Below are 25,135 nucleotides of genomic sequence, written 5' to 3'. Positions count from 1 at the left end.
TTTCAGGAAAAATGCCTTCAAAACTTCTTTCACTTTATATTGACATCTCACCTTATATTAATATCTTGCTTGTGGAACAGGTGTTTGAAAAACTTTTTCAGGGCCAGCTTACAATAGTTGCAGTATATCCAGCAACTCGCACCTGGCAACAACCCACGCCTGAGTAAGTCAGCATCTACTGTGTGGTCCCCCCCAACTGTGGGAACTCAGCAGGAGACCAGGCATGCATTTCAGGTGAACACTGAAGAAGGAGGCTGGGAAAAAAGGGGGTACAATGTAAGGAAGTGAGGTGGGAGTAGGGATATTAGTCATAGATTTGTAAGTATAAAAGCTTTCCCCATACCTATGCTAAATTTGAGAAATACAAACCAGAGTATGCCTACGAGGCTTTGGGCACCTATGCTAAGTTCTGCTCTAAACTGCAATGATGGTTGGACTCTAGTCCTTTTGTGGGACACCACAAACAATGTGTGATCTTATGAACAATGTCTCTGGAGAGTGGGATGATGGGAATTTTTAAGGAAGCCCTTTAATCTTGCTAAGTTTTGATATATCTCTAGGAAAAGCCGAAGGAAGAACCCTGGAGGTTTAAAGCAACACAAGAAAATGTTCTATGGTTGTGAACAAAGGTGATACAAATATGGGCAGTGTGGAAATCGTGCTAAGCTGCCTTCATTTCACAGACCTGATGCTATGATGTATCACACACTTTGCATTTATTGATTCATTGTAATTTTAATTGAGACTGAGTGAGGTTTATGAGCTCTTGAACTTTTTCTTTAAAAAGAATTCGTATTGGAAACAGCATTATAGCAATATACCTTCTGTGTACATTCAATACCCCATCAAAACTTCAAGAAAAACTTCCTGAAATTTCAGACAATTCTCCTATTAAGTAAATCCTCTGCTTATTCTAATTTAGTTCATATAAACTTTATAATTATGTAAACTATTTAATTTATTAACTTTTTATTTTACACTGGAGCATGACCTAGCTTAAAATTCTGAGTATGAAGGAAGGGAGATAAGAAATGCTGTGACAGGAAGAAAACATGCCAGGCCTACACTGCTATAGGTGGCCATTACTGTGCTTTTCTTTCCATTTATTTTCCAGTCATAGCTGTCAGCCTGGAACTGGATAGACCCAAAGAAAGGCAAAGCAAGAAAACTGGAGACTGTACAGCTTAAAGCTTTAGAAGTATTAAGATTCTGAATACGAACATACAATCACCTTTTAGTTTTGAGCTGGCAGGCCTCTCATTTGTTACAAGTAGCTGTGACTTGCACAGGTCATACTTACTTTGTATTCTTCCGCTTGGTCAAAGGAAGCTTTTCTGTAGCAGTGAATGCTTGAAGTTGTGTCATTCCTCATGGCGTTCTCCCATCTGCATGATTTACTGTGTTTTAGAGGTTTTCTGAACAAGAAACCACTAATCTCTGTTTACTTGTTGTTTTAAGACCCACATTCAAAACTGTATGAAAAATTAAGACTACTTAATGGCATCACATGATTTTTAAGCGAAGGAAACGTCTGGTTAAGTGGATTATTGATGACATTGCCTCTACTGTTGGTATACACTGACCAACTCTTGGATCTATTATTCCTTCATGAAGGGGTGTGATGTCAGGTTTGTAGATACTTCTCCTGAAAGGATATGTGTGTGTGGATATCCATAAGGATGGGAAGATGCTCCCTTATTTTCTCACTGCTAATGAGAAGACTTATAAGAAAGCTGCGAATTTGACTTCACAAATTTTTCTCTCTCTCTTTCTTTCTCTCTTCTCTCTGTTTTTTCTCTCTTTCTCTCTTTCTTTCCCAGCTTAGCTCCACTTTTTCCCAAAACTGGAATGTCTGTTACTATTTGCTAATTCTTTAAACTGTTTAAAAAACTTGTGAGATACTTTCTTATGAATATATTTAAGCAGAATCAATGGCTTTGAATTTATTGTTGTCCAATAGCTTGTGATCTCTGTTATGATCTGATGGAACAGCCCAGTTTTGTTTTGGTTTTTTTTACAATAGTTGTTACAGAGAAGGATGAACAAATACATTACTGTGTTAACCTGCTACTGTTTATTATGGTAACTAAAAATGAAACATAGCAATAGTTGTATCACGGGCAAATATGATATAAAATCAGAAGAAATCAGTCAAGTGATTGGAGTACCAATTGCATACAGCAGCTTATTAAATGGATATATGGGATCCAACTAGAACAAGTGCCTTTCGGGCACAACATCCCCCTCCAGTTTTGCTGTATGGTGTGAACACATGCAGCTGCTCTCAGGGCAGGGGCAGCTCCTGCTCTGAGAGGAGCAGAGTCTATCTACCTCTATCAGTACTTCATACACCTTGCTAAAATGTTGCTCTGTGATTCTGTGTGAAGTAACATGCGGCAGTTTTAATGCAGTGGCAGTAACAGGTAGCTAAGGTGTTACAACATTAACAAGTTTGCTTCTTTTCTTTAACTAAGCCTTAAATACCTTAGAGATTTCTTGTGCACCCCTGTGCTGTATTCTTCAGTGGGGATTTTGCTAGGTCTTCCAAAACTTGTAGATAAGGACAACTGGTAACTCAATCTGAGCATGAAAAAAGGCCTGTAAGAGAATGCTACAAGGTCCTTTACAAGGTGATGGATATTTTTATTTTCTGTTTTCCAACAGATAACAACTTAATATTCTCGTTTTGTTAGTTTTATCTTGATAACACATAACCTTGATAACCGTTCTTGTACAATATTGCTTTCTAAAACATCTGTTGTTATATGTGCATACACACACACATACACACATCTTCTGCAAAGTTTTTTTTTTTTTTTTGGGAACTGCACTGACTAAACAGCAGTACAGCTGTCAGTGGTTCAGGGACATATGCTGCTGAAAATTTCCTACAGGTAAATGCCAAAATCTGACATTCTGTCATTAAAAGTTAGAGATTTTTCTGCAGCAAAAATAGCCTTCTGTTACTGACCTGCATCTGCAATGACTGAACTAGCCATCTCTTTTCTACCGCCACTGGAGGAAGAATACAGGATGCTGTGTGAAAGAGGAAATAAGATCCAGGAAGCCAGTCAAATACAACAGCAAGAAACTGGAAGGGAGCATTAACAAAGAGTAATGATACCAAAGACACCTCTCAAACCTCTTCAGTATTATTTCTTCAGACCTTTCCCAGACTGGCTGGCAGTGCCAGAAAATAAAAGTATCTTTGCTGAGGGTTACAACTCAGGAGGAACCTAACATGTAGAAGGAGGTTATAAGGCAAACCTCATTCTCCTCCCTCTTCTTCCTCTGCATGATTTGGTGAAAGACAGGAGAAGCGCATAGCCAGAGATGGTGCCAATTCCGATTCAGGAAAGTGACAGAGAGAAACCATCCCACTGCATAGGCTTACTTTTGCTAGGCGTCATTTTCAGCTTCCCTTGCCTCAGCACAACTAAAAAGTGAAAAATCCATATGAAATTCAGGGGTCTCAGGGAGATATGAGCAATTCTCTACTGAGGGACAGCAGGACTGTCGGGACACCAAATATGGGGGTGGCAAGGGTAGGATCCGGAACTATGAATCCCTCCGTAGAAAATCATGAGCTATTTTTTTTTTAAATTTGTTTCAGTGTGCTTACTTGGTCTTCTCACTTTGGATCTCTTCCTGTCCCACTTTGGATCTTCTCTTCCTGTCCCAAAGCTGCACCATTCATGGATTAGTCAGCCATGCAAAAGCTGCCAGGTCTCCTGAAAGGCAATCCTTAGCTTTGCGTACCATCTGCCATTGAGGAGCGATGCACAGAGCTTCTTCCTCTGCCTCTGCCTGTCCCCAGAGTCTCATCAGTTCTGTCACCAGCTGATGACCAATATATCACTTCATCTTCCCTCTCAGGTTGATTGCTCCTGCATCCCATTCTCAATTCCCTCCCTACACAGGAACTCTCCCCGCCACACTCATGACTCAAAGCCCATCCCATCCATTTGTCCCAGTCCCCTTTCCCACCTTCCCTGGCCATGCTGTTGGTGGGATTAGCTGTGCAGCTAGGTAGCTGCAGTGTAACTAAATTGTTTTGTCCTTTTCTATGCAACTGAGAAGCTGGTAGCCAGCTCTGCATCCAAAACTAACCTGCCAGCCTTAGTACGTTTGCGGACAAAGCTGATAGGAATTAGCTGCATTTGAGAGAGTGGGATTTGAGGCATTTTCAAATTAGCTTCAGGGAGACTGACACACCCAAATGGTGGTGCTAATATTAACAGATAGTTTCTAAAACCTGCTACAGTTAACATGGTCACTAATTAATTTTCAATGTGACTAGGCCATAGATTTTCAAAAAAAAAAAAATTGAACAAATATCATTCTTAACAAAGGAGCAATTATAGACCCCCCAATGACATAAAACCAGAGCTACCCTAGGAAAACAAAAAATGGGAGAAATTGCTCAAACTATTATCCAAGTGCTTCATTGCTCCCCTCACCATAATTCTGCAATTAATTTGCACTCATAACCTGCTGAGAGGCAAGAAAGCAAGAGGCAGAACAAATGTATGACAGTGGGTTACATACCTTCAATTAAATACCACAGTCAGGTTAGTCCCCAGTCCTCATGGCTTCCAGCATGCACAAACGGGGAAAGCCCAAACACTTTCATTCTTGTGCTGCCTGGCCAGTCAGTAGATTGACTGACCAGCGCTTCTGAAGAGCGGGTAAGAGAGTTTGGTTTTCACTAACATTTCAGATCCTGCCTCACTCCAGCTGTACAGTCTAGGTGCCTCTACCTGCCTCTCTAAGAAAGAGTTTCCCTCTGAACATAACGCTGACAAAGGTGGTGAAGACAATTTGCAAAGATACCAGGAACACAAGACACACTCATCAGAAGATTTTGAAGAGACACAGAGGAAGGCCTGGTTGGATCACTGCCAACTATACTTCCTCAGGGAAGAGGCTGGTCAGCTGTGATAAGAACACTGCCAGAGGGGAATAGAGTGAGGATTTAAGTTCTGTGTAATGCACCTCCAAACATCTGAAGTTATCTGCTGCTTTCCTATAGGATTCATGATTGAGGCTCTTACAGAAAAAGGCTGATTTGATTCTAAAGTAGATTATTTATTGTTTTGTATGTCTTTTTCTAATCAAAAATTAAAATCACTCATATAAAAAAGATGTTATAAAATATCCATTGTGAAAAACATAACATTTTTGTCCTTTCCCCACCTCTTCCCAACAGACCAAAATCTATCATTTATGAACAGTCTTAATGAAATAAACATATCCGATTAATGATCGACAGAAGAAAATCCTATCACGTAGATGAAGCACTGTACAACAGATCATCGCAGAGATTTGCTATAAGGGTGCCTAGGATGAATAAAATCATGTTTCATAACACCAGTAAAATCTCAGCAGCAGTCACTGCTAACCCGTCTATAAAGCACCTGTGGGGATAAGTTCAGCCCATTTTGCACAAAAATGGCCCTCTTGTTTAAACTAAATTAGCTTTCCAGGGAAAAATAATCTTCATATTTCATAGTATAATTGAACAATAAAAAATCCATTTGATACAATTTTTTGATCTTCTCAATTTGCTCTGAGCTCAATTGTCTGAGATACTCCAAGGTGATATCATCAGTAGTTCGTTTCTCTGAGCTATACCTCTTCAAGCTGGGGTAGTGCAGGCTCTCTGGTGCTCCAACGATCTTCAGAACATGCTCAGAATCTAACCCTAGAGTTTCATACTTGCCCAGGACATCGTAGTGAATGTTGCAAGGATCACAGAGCAGAAACATTGGCTTCCAGTGGATATCTAGAGTGTCTGGTTTTTTTTTTATAATAAAGTTGACAAACTCTTGGAAACTCACTTTTTCAGAAGAATTTTGATTCTTTCTGAACATGGCCCTAATCTCATTTGCAACAGTGATACTATAGAATGGCTCAGAGTGCAGAAGCTTGTCTCTGTAAGCTGAAACCAGCCGTTCCAAGGGATGTCTGGTGAACATCACTTTCGTGTAGTTGTTTAGAAATTCATTTTGTTCGGCAGGAGGGTAAGACGTCAGTTTTTTGATCAGCGAGGTTCTGTGAATGTGGTCGTGCTCAATTTCAGCAGCTTTCACGTTCAAGTCTCCTTGGAGAAGAAAAATAGTTCTCTTCCAGTTGGAGCAGCCTACCTTGGGAACCTCACAGTAGATTAGTTTATGTTTATGCTCCACAAAGAGATGGTTTGCAATATGAAAATCCAATTTGCTTCTTGATTTAAGAAGGTGTTTCTCCAGGCAGACAGAAGCCAGTGTGTTTTTGCGAACATTTTGAGTCACCAGCCAATCTTCAATGCGATCAGGAAAAGAACCTGCAACCAGCAAAGACATTTAAACAATTAGTGTGAAAGAAACTCATACAATTATTTTCTTCACTGTGACAACCATAGCATTCAATCTACCTACCAACATACCAAAACTAATGATCAAACACACCTAATGTTAAGTGTTTTTTGTAATGTTCTTCCCATACATTGCTAAGATAGCTATCACAGGTGAAGTGACAGGGCCTTAGATATTTTCCTAGCAGTGTTTTTATCACTTGGGCTATATAGTTACTTTTCAACACATCTGGGAAGGATGGCCCTGGTTCTAAAAACCTTTAAGTCTTTCTGTTGGTAAATTCTTTACTCACCGGATAGGTTTCTTTGTCTCTTATAAGATAACCCAAAAAGAAATATCCCAAACAGAAAGTTTGGGAGGAGGAAAACTAACACCTTCTGGTTCATATTATTTTCACAGGAAGGACGATGATGTAGTCTCTTAACTGGGAATCTGCCTTTCTGTCAACAAGAAAATGTAATACAGGTTAGATTTTGTATGACTGATACAACAGAAATGACATGGTATCATCTACAGAATTTAAGATAGTGGAAAGACCTTTCAAGCCCTAAAAAATATAGGCTTTGGTAAGAGCCTTTTCATTCTACTATGAAAAAGACTCACCATAATTATACTGTTAAACCAGACCAAACAAATAATATGACCGTTTTAAATGATTACAAGAATAGAAGTTCCTTCTTTCTCAGAATAAAGAGCCATGCATGAGTAAGTACTCCTCCCTCTTCCTCATTTAAAGGTGGTGCTTCTGCCAAGGAAAATCTTCTACCCCTTTGCACTGTATAATAATAACAACCTCACATAGGATTATAGAGATCTGTTTAAAAAAAAAAAAAAAAAGCACACACCTTACAGGTAATACAAACAAGTTTTCCTTAATTTGGAGAAGCCCTATTTATAAGCTTACGATGGATTTAGGATGTGATTCTTCTCATCTCTCTCACCGAAGCTTTCCACTTGGTAAAACTAAATCAATATTCTCTGCAGCAGAAACTGTTTCATGTTCCAGCTGAGAATCCAAACTACTAAGCAACAGATTCACTCTCCTACTTTCTCTATCCCAAAGACTGCACAGCACACATCTGCTGCTGCTGCAGCACACAGGACTGCAGGAAATGTTCAAAAAAAGGTGCACTATGGAAGAAAGCATACAGAAGAAACAGAGACATCCCATGTTCATAGATAAAAGATGAGAGCAGGCTAATGCAGTGCGCTACTCTGAATGTACTCCTTCCCCTGCATTCCCTTGTTCTGTCCCCTAGTGCTGCCTGGAGGTAGAGCTCTTAATTCTTCTGTGCAGCCTTACGGTATCGTCCCCACTAGGAAGCTCTCCATCAGCCAGCTGCTCATCACATTTTTTCCTGGCATAGCAAAATTAAGTGAAAAACCTAATTGCTTCTCAACATGACATTCTATTTTTGACCCATAAAATCTGCACTGCCAAAAAAGTCAAGACACATTGTTTTGCCTTTTGTGTAAGTTTTTCACCCTGCACTTCCTTGGTAACAAAAGCATCATCACCTGGATTTCTCAAGGATGTGACTTCACCTTTGCTGTTTTTATTTTCACAAAGATATAACACAACCAGAAAGTTATTTGGGGTCCTCCCAACAGTGTGGATGTACATAAACCTAAGCTGGAATTATGGAGACAGATTTCACGTGTGTTATGAAGCAGCAGTATAGATATAACTACCTTACTTCAGTTATACCACTGCAAATGAACTTGTACAACACAGCTGCTTTCTTTCAGGCCTGAGGGGTGTTTTTTTTTATACCACATACTCTTGCCACACATCTTCATTTAAACTCATATAGTTAGGAGCATTACTAAGAATCAGTTCTCTCTTAGTGTAGGTATGACCTTAGAAAGAAAGAGGGATGACTGTTCACTATTTCTGACTTGTAAGCACAGACATGTACTAGTCCACAATTATACGTTAAGTATTTTACTTGTATTTATATTGCATTCATTTGAATGAATACTGAAATGATTTAGCGTTTACACACACTCAAATGAAGGCAGTGCTTAAACGTGCTCTCCTTTACGTAGCCAATACTTTTGCATCTGCTCGGCTGCAAGAGCAGCAAGAGGCTACAAGAAAAAAGGCTACAAGAAAAAATATGGGTTGACCTTTGACCCTTCTGTTTAACTTTTTCTTCACTGCATGTCAAGTTCTCCCTTCACTATTGCCTTCTTATGCATCAAGGCCTTTTTTCAAAGCCAGCTGAAGTCAGTCTGAAACTGTTCATTGATCTCACCGGGTCTGAGACCAAGTGACACCTTCTTATTCTTTTCCAGAAGTATTCAAAAGCACAGTTTCACACTTTGTGGCAATTAAAATGCGTATGACATTAAATGATCCTGTACAGGGATTTCTTGTTAGCGTATACTTCAGAGAAAGAGGTTAGGCATCAGTCACCCTGAAATCGTCACCTCAGAGTGGTTATCGCTATTATAGATGTCTCCGTCAGGAACAAGAAAACGAGCTAGATTCATTTATCCTATTCAGATATTTGTATCATGCATATTTGTTAATGAAATGATTTTTATAGAATAGAATGATTTAGAATAGAATAGAATAGAATGATTATAGAATGATTTTTATAGGGTCCACTGTAAGACATTTCATGCTGAAACATGTCACTGAGACACCAGAGGGAAACAGGAAAGTTTTGCCTCCTAGAGGCAAAGAAGCTGTTTACAAACTAGTCAAATATAGGAGACAACTCCTCTCCTCTCCTCAAAAAGAGACATTTGTATATTTGTGGAAGCAAAAAAATCCTTATTTTAATTCAGGAGAATGGCCAGGCTGCCTCCTGGGTAGGGAGGGAATAGAACAAACTCCAAAGTGAAAGATTAAATCTGTCTGAATCCCTTAGGACACTTTAGAGTGCAGACTTGCTGCAAGAGCTGACATCCTCAACCAAGAAGGAAACTGGGTCAGACTGATGATTTGGAGAAGCTACCTGGTGGTGAAGTTCTGAGGATGCTTCTGAGGGTGTTTTCTGATGGGAATTCCTGGCAATAAGTTCTGTATAATGGAAGGACCCAATGACAAGAATCACCTAAAGGCAACCTGAGGCATAGGCAAGAAAGGAAATTCTGAGATCCATCTTTTTGGAAGAGGAACAAATAACCTGGAAATGAAAAAACAAAAAACAAACAAAAAAAATTTAGTTACATATCTACTGTCTTAGTAGATCAAATATACTTTTCCATCTATTTCTTCTGTTTTTTATAGATATTCGTTAACTGTGTTGTCTATTTTAGAAGTAATGAATAAATACTTTTATTTGCGTTTTACTTTGGCCTGCCTTGAACTAAGCGTGATTTAAGGTGACTGGATAACTACAAGGCACTCCTCACACAAGGTGTGATGAATCGATTAACGCAACAACTCCTCAACAAACACTCCAGTTTAGCTGTATCCAAAGGGTAGCAGAACGTGCCCCCACAGGCAGGACAGAAAGGTAGCACCACAGGGCTCAAAAAAAAGAGGCAAAATGTCTTCTAGCGAAAGAATGCTTCTTTGGAACCGACGTATCTCAAAAGAGGGGACAGTATACTGAAAACTGAATGTAGGGCATTAGTCTGCTTTGTTGTCGTAGTTGTGCTCATTTTTTATGAAAAACGAAGTCTAAATACAGACTTATACTGCACAGGTGGTTTACACTTATTCTTTAGATCACATCATTATAGATCACCAGACATAGCCACTGCTTAATATCTACAGCTCTGCCAATCTTAGCGGCAACTCCAGACTTTATCAGAAATTATTTTATGGGTTTTTTTTGGACATTGCTAAAAATAGTAAACAGGGCAGTAAGAGGAATGATCCTTGTAGAACCATTTCTGGCAGAACTCTTTAGGAAACTTTTCTACCAGATGGTTAGATTTTGAGGTCTGTCAGTTAACAAGTGTTTAATGCCTTTACTGTGTGTCCAGCTGATTTCATAGCTTTCCAGCTTCTCGGACAAAACACGCTGCAGTATCGAGTCAAATGCTTCACGCAAGCCTACTCTGTTAAATTCATTACCTTAATCAACCTATCATCACCATTTAAAAAAAATCAAATTAATTTGGTGAGATCTATTTGCTATAACATAATGAAGTTTTATAAGAGAGCAACCAGAGCAATTGCTCAAGCCAACAATGGTGGCAAATAGAATGCATTACTGTAGGAAGCAGTAAAAATCATCTAATCTTGCATTCAAGATGAGAAAAAGGCCTGGAGCCCTCATAGAATCAGGAATATCTATTGAATTCTACCACCCCTCTCAACTAATCTACTATAAAGTTTTTTTTTCCTAATATATGCACTCTTTAAAACAAAAACGAAAAAGTTGTGTTATATGCTTATCATATCTTTGTTCTTCAGTCTTCTTAAGAAGATGTTCTCTCCATCTTTTTGTTTCCTTTAAGAGTTTATGAAAGTTTTCTGCTTTTAATTTATACCGATTGCTTTCAGCATCCCCCTTTTCTGTATGTTATACTGAGGATACGGGAGGGACTAGCCACCTACTTCCGAATCCCCTGTGTATTGGCTAGTTCTTTTGACCCAGTAGAGCTCTCTGCCTCAATGACAAGACTGTACTTCTGCGGGGCTCTCAGAAAACATGCCCCAGCTATTGGATATATTTTCTGTTTAATTGCTTTCTCTTGGTTAATTTATCTTATACTTGCTCTCCATTTTGTGATACTAGACCCTCTGTAATCATTATTTATATCTGTTAGTGATCTGGACTTTAACTGCTGGCATAAAATGTAGCCACATCACAACCACTCACACCCATCCAACCACCAACTTTGGTTCTGTAATGAATTCCTTTTCCTCTGACCAGAATGAGGTCTGTTATAGACTCACATGTTCATGATCCAGACCTCTTTCAAACAGCAAATATTTAGACAGTCCAAAGATATTTTAATGCTGAAATAATGTGAGCACATGATCTAGCATATCACACCCAAACTGAAATTCTTCCTCCTACCATACAGGTTTATTCTTAGATACTATGTACTGGCACTGAAGGACTAGATAGCGTTGCCTGTAATAAGTATCACTAATACCCCATTCTGTCCTTGAACTATTAAAACAATAATGCATAATACCATATTCCCTAATCCTTCTCTTGAAAACTCTGAAGGCATCTAATTGAAAATCTGCAGTTTACTGGTATTAAAAAAAAAAAGTCTGAACAACAATATTTTGGTTCTTTTATAAACAATTATAAGACTTACGATTGGAAATCACAGAATCACAGAATGGTTGAGGTTGGAAGGGACCTCTGGAGATCATCTAGTCCAACCCCCCTGCTCAAGCAGGGTCACCCAGAGCACATTGCCCCAGGATTGTGTCCAGATAGCTTTTGAATATCTCCAGGGAAGGAGACTCCACAACCTCTCTGGGCAACCTCTTCCAGTGCTCTGTCACCCTCACAGGAAAGAAGTTTTTCCTCATGTTCAGATAGAACTGCCTGTGTTTCGGTTTGTGCCCGTTGCCTCTTGTTCTATCACTGGGCACCTCTGAGAAGAGTCACCCCACACTCTTGACACCTTCCCTTCATATTTATACATATTGATCAGATCTTCCCTCAGTCTTCTCTTCTCCGAGCTGAATAGGCTCAGCTCTCTCAGCCTTTCTTCATAGGAGAGATGCTCCAGTCCCTTGTTCATTTTAGTAGCCCTCTGCTGGACTTGCTCCAGGACCTCCATGTTTCTCTTGTACTGGGGAGCCCAGAACTGGACACAGTACTCCAGGTGAGGCCTCACCAGGGCTGAGGAGAGGGGCAGGATCGCCTCCCTCCACCTGCCTAATGCACCTGAGGAGACCCTTGGCCTTCTTGGCCACAAGGGCACACTGCTGCCTCATGCTTCACTTGTTGTCCACCAGCACTCCCAGGTCCTTCTCGGCAGAGCTACTTTCCAGCAGGCCAACCTCCAACCTGTACTGGTGCACGGGGTTATTCCTCCCCAGGTACAGGACCCTGCACTTGCCTTTGTCAAACTTCATTAGGTTCCCCTCTGCCCATATCTCCAGCCTGTCCAGGTCCTTCTGAATGGCAGCACAGCCCTCTGGAGTATCAGCCACTCCTCCTAGTTTTGTATCATCAGCAGACTTGCTGAGAGGCACTCTGTCCCTTCCTCCAGGTGACTGATGAATAAGTTAAACAATACTGGGCCCTGTGCTGACCCTGGGAGGACACCGCTAGCTACAGGCCTCCAACTAGACTCTGCACTGCTGATCACAACCCTCTGAGCTCGGCCATCCAGCCAGTTCTCAATCCACCTCACCGTCCACTCATCCAGCCTGCACTTCCTGAGCTTGCCTATGAGGATGTGATGGGAGACAGTGTCAAAAGCCTTGCCAAAGTCCAGGTAGACAACATCCACTGCTCTCCCCTCATCTACCCAGCCAGTTGTCCCATCATAGAAGGCTATCAGATTGGTCAAGCATGATTTCCCTTTGGTGAATCTGTGCTAACTACTCCTGATCACCTTCTTGTCCTCCACATGCTTAGAGATGGCATCCAGGACGAGCTGTTGTATCACCTTTCCAGGGATGGAGGTGAGGCTGACAGGCCTGCAGTTCCCTGGGTCCTTATTCTTGCCCTTTTTGAAGACTAGGGTGACATTTGCTTTCTTCCAGTCCTCAGGCACCTCTCCTGATCTCCAGGACCTTTCAAAGATAATCAAGAGTGGCCTAGCAAATGTTACATAATGTTAAGTCTCTATGTATGGCACCTATTATCCAAGTATAAGAATACACATACAAACTCATATGCATGTATACACACACACACACACACACACACACACACACACACATATATATATATGTATGTGTGCATACACACACATATGCGTAGTTCAAAAACACATTAATATCAGTTATACCAGCATACTATTTGCTCCAAGTAAACTAACTAAATAGGTTGATAAGGATTTAAAATCTCCTGGTGATAAACTTACAAACAGAGGTGTGCCTCCAGCTAATTTTTGGTAAAGACAGACCTTGGTCACAGCTGAGCATATGGGTGATCCCCGGGACTCAGCCCCATGATAAGTGGGACTTTCCAGATTAAAAGAATGAAATGGTAACAATACTTGTGTGTGTCCCTGATATACTTGAACTCCGAGGCGAAAAATGTACCAGTAGGGTAGCTCAGTGGAAGGCAGAGAAAACCTCTGTAAACAGATAACATTCTCAGTGATTGGGTCACATTCTCTACTTAAGCTCTGTTAATACCTTCAAAAAGACAACTATGAATACACACATACCCATATGCACATGGGTACACAGCATATGAGGAGGAGGTGACGTGTAGCAGCCCCACACGAACAACCAGAACAAAAAAGCAGCAGGAAAAACAAGCTTTGCAGGAAGAATGTCTGACTGTGGGTCCTAAGAGGGTGAATCCCCCCTTTAAAAGCAAGAGGCTTGGTCACCCAAATCAACAGCTCCACCTGTTTCAGTCTGCTCATGGTGAACAGGAGGGAGTGAGTCTGAGCAGACAGGCTGGTCTGCTACACAATATGGAAAATCATTAGCAGATCAGGAACTTCCAGCAGGCTGCAGAGAGCCAAGGGCTCATTGCAAGAAGGATAATCTGATCTGGGTCATTTTGTTGGCAAGAGCCAGATTCTGACAGTATCTCATTTGCAGAAAAAGGGCTTCAAGTTCTTAAATAAAAGTGAGTACAAGCTTGGCGAGGGGACAACGTATGACTTCAGCTGGGGGCTGCTGAGAAAGAGACTGACAGGGGTTTCTTACAGTAGAACGCACTTCACAGCAGTGAGGCAGGTACAAGTCACAATCTGCAACACAGCTACACAGCTAAACCTCTTATCCAGACTGTGGTCACCTCTGACCTCCATTACTGCATTAGGTTTCTTTCAGGCCTCAACAGTTGCAAAGTTACCTTCCTTACTGCCATCACTAAACTGCTTGTCATCCTCATTGCATCACCTCTTTATACCTGTCCCCTGGCTACTCGTTCTCCATTGCAGCCCTGGTTATCTGCCTGTCTTGCCTTCCAAGGCTTCTCTTTATCTGTCACTTTAGGCAGCATTAAAAGCTTGACTTTCCCTTCTGATCAGTCCTACCACTACCCTCCACTACTAATTTTTCAAACAAATAGCTCATGCTTGCTCCTATGGTGCCTCCCTCCTTCAGAAAAAGCTTCTAAAACTTCTACAGAGCTTTTGCATTTTTCACCTAAAAAAATCACTCCTTAAAATCCTTTTCTGGGATGCCAACAGAAAAAAAATGACACTAGCTAGGCTGCCAGTGTGCTAGAAACTATTACCAACCAGCATGCAAAAGGGCGAGAGAAAGCAAGAGCCAATTTGAGGATGAAAAGAACCAAAGCAAGGAGAAGAAAGAGGACACAGAAAAAGGCAAAATGGAACCTGATGGAAGAACTCTAGGAGAAGCAGGGAGCTGTAACCCAAGGAAGAGCAAAGGAGCCGGGGTGATGGGAACAAGACCCTTTCATGTAACCTGCTCAAGCAACGCTGTAGGAAAGGGAGGCTGAAAGTGGGAGCAGCAAAGATACTAAGTATAATTCCGTCAAGTAAAGATGGAGAAAAATAAATTCAAGGTGGTACACACTGAGATGATCTTGCATACAGAGGATATATCTAAAATGATCCAATTAATTACCATAGTCTTTTAAAAAGTAATGAGATTAAATGCAGGCTGACCACACTCCAGACCCCACCCCTTTCTTTTCAGTCTGACTGGTCTCTTTCAATGTTGAGACATGTTTTCTTTCCTGTAGCGGTAGCCATAAGGGTCCCAAGTTTTTGGTTTTGTGAAGTGTGGCCACTTCCATTGGATACTGATAGAGAGCAGCAAGGGCCAGCTGCTCCCAAAGGGCCAGGGAGCCATGAGCTGAGGGCAGTAACACAGCTGCCGGGGTAAGGGTCTTGCCACACAGGGCTCCATCTCCCAGTGACGGAGCAGGACAGGCTGGTGGGTGGTAGCCAGGTTCAAACAAGAGTCCAGATCATCAGGCAAGATTATGGTGATGAGGCAGAGCCAAGGTCAAGCCAGGAAGTCAGTCCACAAGTCAGGGACCAGAGCAGCGGGGTCTATGGCCAGGTATAGGCACGATTATGTCTGAGCTGGAAGCCAGCAGGCCTATAGCATAGCTCAGATGGGGACCGAAGGCCCCAGGCTGAGCTTAAATGAGGCTCCTGGATCCACTGGGGGTGGGGAGGGGAAAGGGAAGGGGAAGGGGGAAGGGGGAAGGGGGAAGGGGGGTGAGGGAGGCCCCAGGTGAGGCTGGTCAGGGCCATTAAAACCTCTTAGTGTCATCAGGGCCCTGACAGATACATGAGAACAAAATCCACTCTGCTCTGGTTACCTTATGCGCCCAAGTGTTTGAGCCAGTTGGGACTCAAAGGGTGAGGAAGAGGCACAAATGCATGCTACAGTCAGGGAAGGGCGGGGAGAAAGGGATGGGAGAGGATGGAATTCACTTTCCAAGTGTGCATTGACAAGAAAACCTCAGAGATTTGAAATGGGAATTATAAACTGGTAACAAAGAGAAAAGCCTATGAGCCCAGCTCATCCGGGCTACATGAGCCACAGGAACCAGAGGCTGTGTGGCATGCAGATTGCTTTGTGGATGGGGGTGAAAAGAAGGCTGGGCAGACAATCCTCTAATTTTCCTAGCTCTAAGGCTGCCTTAGCCTCATCACTGCAGAATTTCCTTTAGGTAGGAACATCCTTACAGGTGCAGGTCTCAGGCAATTATTCCTTCTGGAGTCCCAGAATACCTGGCATTAGTGTGGTCCTGCAGTGCTGAACTGGTAAATGTGCACTACAGCAAAGGAAGTACGTATAGAAAGCTCAGATTTTCATTGACTGGTGCAAAACAATCTCCTGGTTGGAAAGCAAAGCTGATCTTTGGCCACTCACCTCCTTCTTGATTGTGCCTATAGGCAAAACGCCAGCTCTTAATCTACTGGTAACGGGATGTAGGGCCTTCTTATCTAAACTCCTAATTCAAAACCCCACTCGTGTTAACTGCCACTTAAACCACTGCAAAACTAGTCATGGGAGAGCAAGCCTCCACCACTCTTTCTTTCAGGGAATCTAGATGAGCCTATGAAACTTGAAAAGGAGGAAGAAAGGGAGAAAAGAGAGTAGAAGAGCTTAGAATATGAAGCACACTTACTACTGTGGCAATGAACAACCTCATCCCAGGCTTATTTTATGGGAAACTCGTCCTCATAAAATCCCTCTGCTTGTCTTATTATATTGATATATAGGGTTCTGGCTTCTTGTGTGTCTTACCTTCCCCTCCCAAATTCCTCTCTTATCCGTTACTGTTGACAACAGTGATGTCTTCCTTGCCATTCAGGTCTACCCACATTGTCTCAGTCCTAGATCCTCTCTCTCCCTTCCGACTTTTCACCTCACTGTGTAAATTTGATTCATTCACTCCTGCCATTGCACACTGAATAGAACAATTCAAAACTTTATTTAAAAGTCCGTGTTGCTTGGAATTCAGCCTCTAGACTGCTGTTTGCCTAGTTGTATCCTTCTTATGCTCTCTCTTCTGGTAAAATCTCTGACACAGTTCATGACAGTCATAATCTCCCTCCCTCTTTTTACACTTCAGTAAAAAAAAAAAGTGGCACAAAGTGCCACCACTAACATTATTTTCCTTTTTGCTCCCATCTTCTCTAGCTTCTTCTATCTCATTCACCCTTGCTTCAGGGTCCAACACTATGTCATCCAAAACTCTGCTCTCATTTCCTCTAGCTGTTTATTTTTTATATTCCTTCCGAGACTCCTTCTGCCTTATCCTTACATTGGTGGTTTTGTGCCTGCTCTTTTACAGAAATGAACTCCTGAAATAGCCTGACACTTATTGACAAAAATGCATGCATTTCTCCTTCTTCCTATGCCGATCCAGGTCTATTTTTCCTCTCCATATTGATCTCCTTTGTGTCCCAGGACAAGCTGTTCAGCAGAAGGATTGTGTTTTAGCCTTCATTTTTACAAAACATGCTTTTATATTGTACACTTATGGCACATGCAATATCAAGTATTCAAAAGTTAGGAAACAGTAGCATTAAAGTTACCTATGAGCTGGAGCACAGAGAGCATAAGATGAAATATCTACTGACTTCTGGTTTCAAGATTGCGATGCCTAAGACATGACATTTCAGACTATTTAACGTTATGGTACGCTCTGTAAATTCAAAATAGATTTGCTGATTCAGTTACAGACATGAATGCTCAAAAGTTCTGCAAATCTGATTCCAGAGCCTCCTCAGGTACCCAGAAAATAGAGAATGCACAGTCAATGAGAGCCCTGGAGAAGGTGGGTGCCCCACATCCTGTGGAAATATTGTGGCAGAGAAAGAACTCAAACTCTCATACTAAAACTTCTCACCCGATTCATTGTGCACCTTCCCTCTTCTGGTGCAGACAGAGGTGATGCTACTGCACAGCCCTAGAGATTCTCAAGAATATGTCCATCCTGTGAACTGAATGTGTGAAACTGTATGTGTTTAATATCCTGTTTCTTTAAAAAACAAATGCTGAAGGAACTCCCCCAAAATGCCTTCAGGTGGCATCATGCTTCTCCTTTGTCCCTTCCCAGCTGTGACACCCCCACCCTTTCCCAGTGCCTGGTTCCATTCCTCAGGCTTTTAATCCAGCCTCCAGCAAATCCTCATCTCACCTCTGCAAGCCATGTTCATACCTTTCCCAGGCAGTTTGCCCAGCAAATCCTGTTTTCCAGCTTCCCAGATGCCCATCAGATCTCACCCTGATTCTAGTGTTCAGCATTCCTCAGGCATGACCCAAGAACTGGCTCCCACTCCCTAACTCCTCCCTTTGGTTCCTCCTTCAGTCTCAGAGCCCCCTACAGTAACCACACTTCTGAGCCCAGCTCATCAGACCTGTCTCTCCTTCCTCTTAAAACCTCCCACACAGTCCCACTGCTTCTCACTTCGGAGCTCTGTATTCAGCTAAGCCCAAGCTCTGCACTCCAGGTCTGCTAGAGATTTTAGTATACTGACATTCTCCTTCCTTTTCCTGCCACATCAACCTTCATACTACTCATCAGGTCATTTGCTTCCTGCCAGATTCATTATTTGAATCTATTTTGCCAGTGACCCACAACAACTTCCCAGAAGAGTCTGGCTCATGCCATCCTTATTTAAAATGTGTGGTTTCCTTCTCCATGCCACTTCAGTCCAGCAGAGATTTCAGAGATAATATTCCAGAGGAAATCCTTCGATTTTATATTTAAACGCTTTTTCCAAAGCCTGCCAAGCACCTGAGCTTCTCAGAGGAAAGGTTTCCAGAACTGTTCAGCATGAGGAAAGGGAACACAGTTTCCAAAGCACTTTGTACAAATGCCTATAAACTATTTTTGCTCAAATTAGAAAAAAAAATATCCTGAGGCATGGAAAAATTCTGCTTAAACATCAGAAATTTGAGAAAATCCTATGCAGTTGCAAACTGTACTGAAATGAGAAGAATCAAGATGCCTATTAGGTTCACCTATAAAACTTTACTGTCATGCAATGCCAGAAATGAATGAAAGCTTCTGTCTCCTCATTTCAAATATCAGAGTCATTAGAGCATCAACTTTTAGCTGTATGTTAAACACCTAAGTACTTAATTTAGGACAACTAAAGGAATGAAAAATAAAATTCCAAAAATCAATACTCTGTAGATTCACTTCCTCATGAGGTGAGTTCAAAAGGTAAATATTATTAATGCCCCAGCTTATTTCTTGAGAGATTCAGTGGTGATTTCATGGAGAATACATAAATGAAAAAAAGTAACCTTGTGATAGAGAAATCTCCCTTTGTGAAGATTTGACTATACTATGGAAATCACGATACCATGAAAAGCCACTAACAATCCATTTTTACTCACCAGTTAAACAACCTTAGTGAAGACTTCCCACTTCTCTGAATGGTGGTAAATAGAAAACAAAGATCCAGAGAAAGAAAAAGTGGGCCAAAGAAACATTTCATTTTATGCCTAGGTCTGCAGAGGAAGCGGGAAGAGGTTTTGTCTTCTTACCTGGACTTCAAGGCTGGGCAAAGTGTTTCTGCATCCGCACAGATGCCTTCCCAGAGGAGCATCTGAAACACTCTGCATATGTAGGATTTATTCTGTTTTCACTTTGATTAAGCGCCCAGCTAAAGATGTGTTTCCCTATGAATGTTTAGGTGCCCGTTACAGAGCAACGTGCTGTGTCTGTCTCTGGGTATAATGAGCAGCATTTAACCACTCCCTGCATATGGTCTACAGCAGCTGTCAGAGCCTGCCAAGTGCTTCAACAGCAGCCTGCCAAGAGGTTGCCTGCTAAGCGACGAAGAGGGAGGATGGCTGGGAATACGAGGGTAAAGGTAATCTGGGTGAGAGTGACCGTGATGTGATAATGTATATTATTTTAGATGAGGTACAAGAGGGAGTTTGCTTTGCAAAGCAAACCCAATGGACTTTATACAAGTAGAATCCAATAAGCCTTGGGAACTGCAAGGTAAGTTCTCATGAGAAACGCAGCTAAGGCAGAAAGAATTTAGTAGAGTTGGCAGTTTCTTAAAGAAATGATGTTTAGGGTACAAGCACAAACAATCCCACACAGTAGGAGGATAGGAAGTATGGTCAGAGACCAATTTGGCTAAGTAACAAGGTCTTCAATGACCTGAAACACAAGAAGGAAATGTACAGAAAGTGGAAACCAGGTCAAATTGCTAAAGACAAGTATAAAAGAATACCAAAAGATGCTGAAACAAAATCAGAAAGGATAAAGTACAAATCTAACTGCAAAAAGCAATGGAAATAAAGAATAGCAAGAAAACAATCTATAAGGAAAAGAAAAGCCTAGTGATAGATCACTTGCAGAAAGCTACGGTACATTTTGCTTCACTCCTCACTAAAAGGGTGATCGCATGACTAACATAACTAAACCTGGGAAGAAAGAATTCAGCTAAAATAGGGAAAGAACAGGTCTGAGAATAATTTGGTAGGACTGCAATTCACCTCATCCGGAAGTGTGCACCTACAGCAGGTCTCCAGAATAGCTCTTTATTGGTCATCTACTATACTAAGTCTCCCATGACTCTGATGGGGCAGATATAGATAGCTATGATACAGACGGTTAAAGTTAGGCACCAATAATGAAGGCAGGGCCTGAGGAAGCGCAAGTGAGGATACCTTGAGGACACGCTGAAGGAAGCGCAGAGGTGTTAGCTTCCCTTCTGAAAACTCATGGAAGATGTGTGAGATTCCAGAGAACTGTGGAGAAATGAACACAATGCTCATCCTTAAAAATGACCAATCCTGGAAAAATATTGGCATTAATAACACAAGAAATTGTTCATATAACAGCTCAGGGATAATTTAAAAAGCTGACAGCCAACATGTCAGAAATATAAAGCAATATAGTTTTTGTAACATGACAACAGGTCTCATAAATAGAGAAGAAGTAGGTCATGTAATATGTCTTAATTTTAGTAATACCATTGATTGGCTTACAACATTTTTATAAGCAAGTTAAGAAACAAAGTGAAGCTACTTTAGGGTGAGCACAAAACTAGCTGGAAAAAATAGTCTTTTAGATTAGATTACAATCATTAATTGTCAAACTCAAAATAAACTAATCAATGAGATTCTAGCTGGGTCTGCTCTGGACTAGGTGCATTTTCATTAGTCACCTGAATACAGGAATGGTCCTTCAACCTTGTAGATAACTATAAGCCCAGACAAGCAGCAAACACATTGGATGATATGTTAAGTTCAGACTGTTCTTGACAAATAAGAGACATGGTCTGTAGGAGAAAAAAGGGTGCAATGCACTTGTGTTTACAAGTGTACATTCCTATGCAGGGTTGGCAATGATCAATTAGGCAGCCATTCTACCAAAAAGGGATAATAGGGATAGTAGTCAGTCACAAGCCATACAAGAGTAAGTAATATTACACTGCTCAAAAAAAAAAAAAAAAAAAAAACCTTGCATATTACAAAGATAAGCAATTTTGTTTGTAAGATATATTAAGGAATCCTGTTATATTTTGGGCTAGCAAAGTGGCCAGCATCACTGTATACTGTTGCAAATAAAACAGTTTAGGGAGAAGGTAGACCAAGTGGAGAGAGTCCAGAGAAGATCATGGAAAATGGTCCAATGTCTGGAAAAACAAGAAAGAAATATTGAAAGAATTGGGGCTGCTCAGTCTACGGAAGAGAAGGCCAAGCAAAGACATGAAAATAATCATCTACATAAAAGCTACCTGTAAAGAGGTAGGGACTAAATTGTCTTATCTGTAGTGGATATGAGGTAATGGGCTTAAACTGTGACAATGGAGCTTATGGTATGTATGAGGAAGATGTTATTAACAATAAAGATAATTAAATACTTGTTCATTTCCTAGGTATGCTTGATCCTTTCTTGGAGCTTCAGAATGCATAAGATGACCTCTTTAGGTCTTTTCCAGCCTCATTTTCTGAAAGTCTGTGGTTGTACAATTTAGAATTGTTGTGTAATTTAGAATATCCATGTTACATCTCTAGAGAATATAAATTTTTTAAAGTTTGCATGTTAAATGAAAAGTCAGGTGGTGGTTTCAACACAGTGACTCAGAGAACCGATGAAGCCACTATGGGGCTTACCACTGCCCAGATTGGCATGATGCCACCTCTGTTTTTTCAATACCATGTCCTCTTAGCTCTCATAAGATAAATAAAATAAAACAATTTATTCTAAAATAAAACAATTTATTCTATTGGAGTTCAAAAACTTTATAAAGCCAAGGAATATCCTTACTTCTAAAGGCAGCCTGTCTTTCTTCCTGCTTGAGTGTAGACCTTTCAACTAATACGCCTGTTTAAACCCACCAAGGGACCTCATTGCCTCAACCCCACAAGTAAGTGCCAATACCTTGAAAAGTTCCCTTTCCGTTGCTATCTTATTTTGCCAACACCTACGTTTTTTCAGTGCCTACCTTCTCCTAGTAAATCAGGGGCCCGCTGCCCAAGTCCTAAATCTCGGAGCTTAAGCCATCCCTAAGCCTTATAAATATTCTCCATAAAGTCTATATTGTCATATATATAAAGAGTATCATTTCCTTCAAATACTTTTTACTGTCAGAGGCTGCTCAAGCCACCCTCAGCCTCCACTACTAGCTACTAGCTGCTCTGTCCACTGTCCTCTCCTGATACTCTTGGATACAGCTGCTTTCACCACAGGCAAACCTGGCTGCCTCAGGAGCTGTTTCTAATCCCAGCACCTCCAGGGATCGGGTCACTCAGCTTGCCCAGCCACAACGCTCAGCTTTGCTCTAGATCCTAACGCAGGTCTTTTGATTTGGGTAAGTAGGAAGTCCCAGTAATATTATCACACAGCGAGGTGAAGCCATAAAGCCCTCCCAAGGCAGGAAAAAGGTTTGATATTTATGCAGTGGACTAGGATACATACTATAATATCTTTCTTTAGACGGTGAATATCCAGAATAGATAAAAAGGAATGAGACTTCAGGCAGAGGACCCCATCAGCTTAGCAAGAAAACATTGTGGGAAGCAAGCTGCTTTAATGACTTGATTCCGCTGAATTCTGAGAGCGCACAGATCCTATATAGTTTTAGGGCCAATGGCCATAGGAGTCCAAAACACCTGACAGTGGCTGAGAAGGAAGGCTATGAGCTCAGGCATTTAATCCGTATCAGGCAACGAACAGTACAAAAGTCAAGGTCTTAGTGCAAATTCAGCAATCATCCACTGAACTTTCCGAGTCCCTGGCAGTGTACTGCTCATATTTGATATTAAAGGGGAATATGAACCAAAAAATGCTAATGATGATACCTGGCATGGAGCAGGTATTTCAGAAAAGGGAAGACTAAGAGTCCCAGGAAACTGTTTTGAAGTGCCAGGCAATAAGCTTGAAACAACAATTTTCCTAGAGGCCCTGCCTCGAAACTTTAAGGTTTCGAAGTCCAAAGTCCAGCACATGAAGCAGTGGCTGCTGTGAGGGTCAAGGTCTGTTCCTTCAGCAATACAAAATGCAAACTGTATTTTCAGATGTGAGATAGAGATGTTGTGACGTTGTGGAACTGTTTTATAATATCAGTATGCTCTATAAGGAGGCAAATACAATTCTACTAGATGAGAGATGTTAATTTAAACCATTTTACTTAGTAGCAACAGTATCTAAAACTAAGTAACTATTAAGATACACCACAGCTTTCCAACAACTTCTACAACTCCAAAAAAAGGCAATGATAGCATCTAGATTTAGGATAAATAATGGAAAAGTTTAACTATATAAAGCCAAAAAAGAAGGAAGTAAACAAAAGATGCATTATTTCTCTTTCCTAAGAATAATTACAGTTACAAAAATAGTTGCAAATGTATCACTCAGTAAATTATTAATTCTTCTCTGATTTTTCACAGATCATAATTAAGTCTGAATACGGCAATACACACAAATATGGCTTTTGATGGACCTTTTACAGTTATTTGAGAAATGGGACACTATCACGTTGTCCCGTCACAACACAGGCTCTACAAATATGACTGTCCATATCGGTGGAGCTATGGCTTGGAGCTCCCTCAGCACAGCAGATGTCCGAAGAATGCCTGTACGAGTGAGGGAGGAAAACGGCAGAAGCACTTTGCATACACAAACATTTCTACAGGTATCTCTTGCTTCATCCGCAGAAAAGAAGGACGATTAAGTGTATAAAGCATAGTTCGGCTTTACATTTTTGCGCTTTCTCAGAGAATTTGCCAATACGGTTTACCAGAATTTCTAACTGGTGAAGCACTCCTAGCATAAGTGAAACCAGAGGAACAAACAAAGGCAGTCCTTCACTTCTGTTTTCTCTTTGTTTCACATTTAGAACTACCAGTGTCTTTCAAAAGGCTAACATTTTCAAAAAGATCAAAGTAGAGTAAAAGAAACAGAAATACAAGCTAGTAATTTATTTGTATTCTCAATAAGCCTTGGTAACCGTCATTCAAACGCTGCAAGAAATGAAAAACAAAGGCAACTCAATACTTCTGAAATATTGTAGCAGAACTCATTTTATAGGCAGAGGTGTTCAAAATTTTAGAAGTTTTATTGTGGAAGGATTTCCAAAGCAGCTTCAGGAATCTGCGAGTTAAGAATGAAAAAGGAAAGAGTGTTCTGGAAAGAACCTCAATAATAACATGACAATGAAGGAGAAAATTTGTGGGCATTTTTGTATTCTCTGTTTTCAAGAATCAGAAGAGTTGTTGTACTAGTATAAAAATGGATTTATGACACCCCATTGGTAGCTGAAAAAAATGTCAGTAGTCTGAAAGGAGAACCAATTTTTTTCTCGTAAGAAGAGGTTTTTCTACGGATTTGCAGCTATACTGCCTGTAAAAAAATATAAATATCAAAGAAAAAACTGAAGACATTAAACAAGATCATGCCCTGTTTTGTAAACAAAGCAGAGAGAAAAACATGCAGAAAACATAGACTGTAATATCCAATGAAGCTTCAAATAACCTATAAACAATATCAGCATTTCTTCCTTATACATTTTCTTTAAATTCTTTAAATATTATCTACAAAATATTACTATTTTGTCTAATTCCTTAATCTCCTTTATACTGCTATTTACGCACCATATTTCTGAGGCAACAGGAATTATTCAGTGGATATCTGGCTATAATTGTGTAAATTTATGATTTTCTTTTCAGTGCAATTAAGACAATGTAAAAATAAAACAAAAAAATAGCAACAACTGTACAACTATTTCTGCTTCTGAAGAAA

The 25,135-nt window shown here is 40.7% G+C and overlaps 1 protein-coding gene across 16 annotated transcripts in view; it reads right to left on the bottom strand.

Annotated features, from left to right (window-relative positions):
* Positions 1-2,053: 2,053 nt before the first annotated feature.
* LOC104150422 (carbohydrate sulfotransferase 9) overlaps positions 2,054-25,135 on the bottom strand; it is a 58,506-nt gene continuing 35,424 nt past the window's right edge. For 2 of the 16 annotated variants that reach the window (XM_068945928.1, XM_068945929.1), the window contains exons 2-5: positions 20,557-20,637; positions 9,323-9,432; positions 6,649-6,796; positions 2,827-6,325 (exon numbers count right to left, since the gene is read on the bottom strand). In XM_068945928.1, the coding sequence (XP_068802029.1) occupies positions 5,475-6,325; positions 6,649-6,742 (945 nt within the window). In that variant the 5' untranslated portion in view covers positions 6,743-6,796; positions 9,323-9,432; positions 20,557-20,637 and the 3' untranslated portion in view covers positions 2,827-5,474. Of the gene's footprint in view, positions 6,326-6,648; positions 6,797-9,322; positions 9,494-19,416; positions 19,500-20,556; positions 20,638-25,135 lie in introns of those variants that run through there. The other 14 variants (XM_068945916.1, XM_068945919.1, XM_068945918.1 and 11 more) reach the window with 11 other exon arrangements.

The sequence above is a fragment of the Struthio camelus genome, chromosome 5 (genome assembly GCF_040807025.1).
Source record: "Struthio camelus isolate bStrCam1 chromosome 5, bStrCam1.hap1, whole genome shotgun sequence".
In the NCBI taxonomy this organism is placed as follows: Eukaryota; Metazoa; Chordata; class Aves; order Struthioniformes; family Struthionidae; genus Struthio; species Struthio camelus.
Note: the sequence above shows the minus strand (reverse complement) of the source record. Positions and strands in the feature narration are given on the sequence as shown.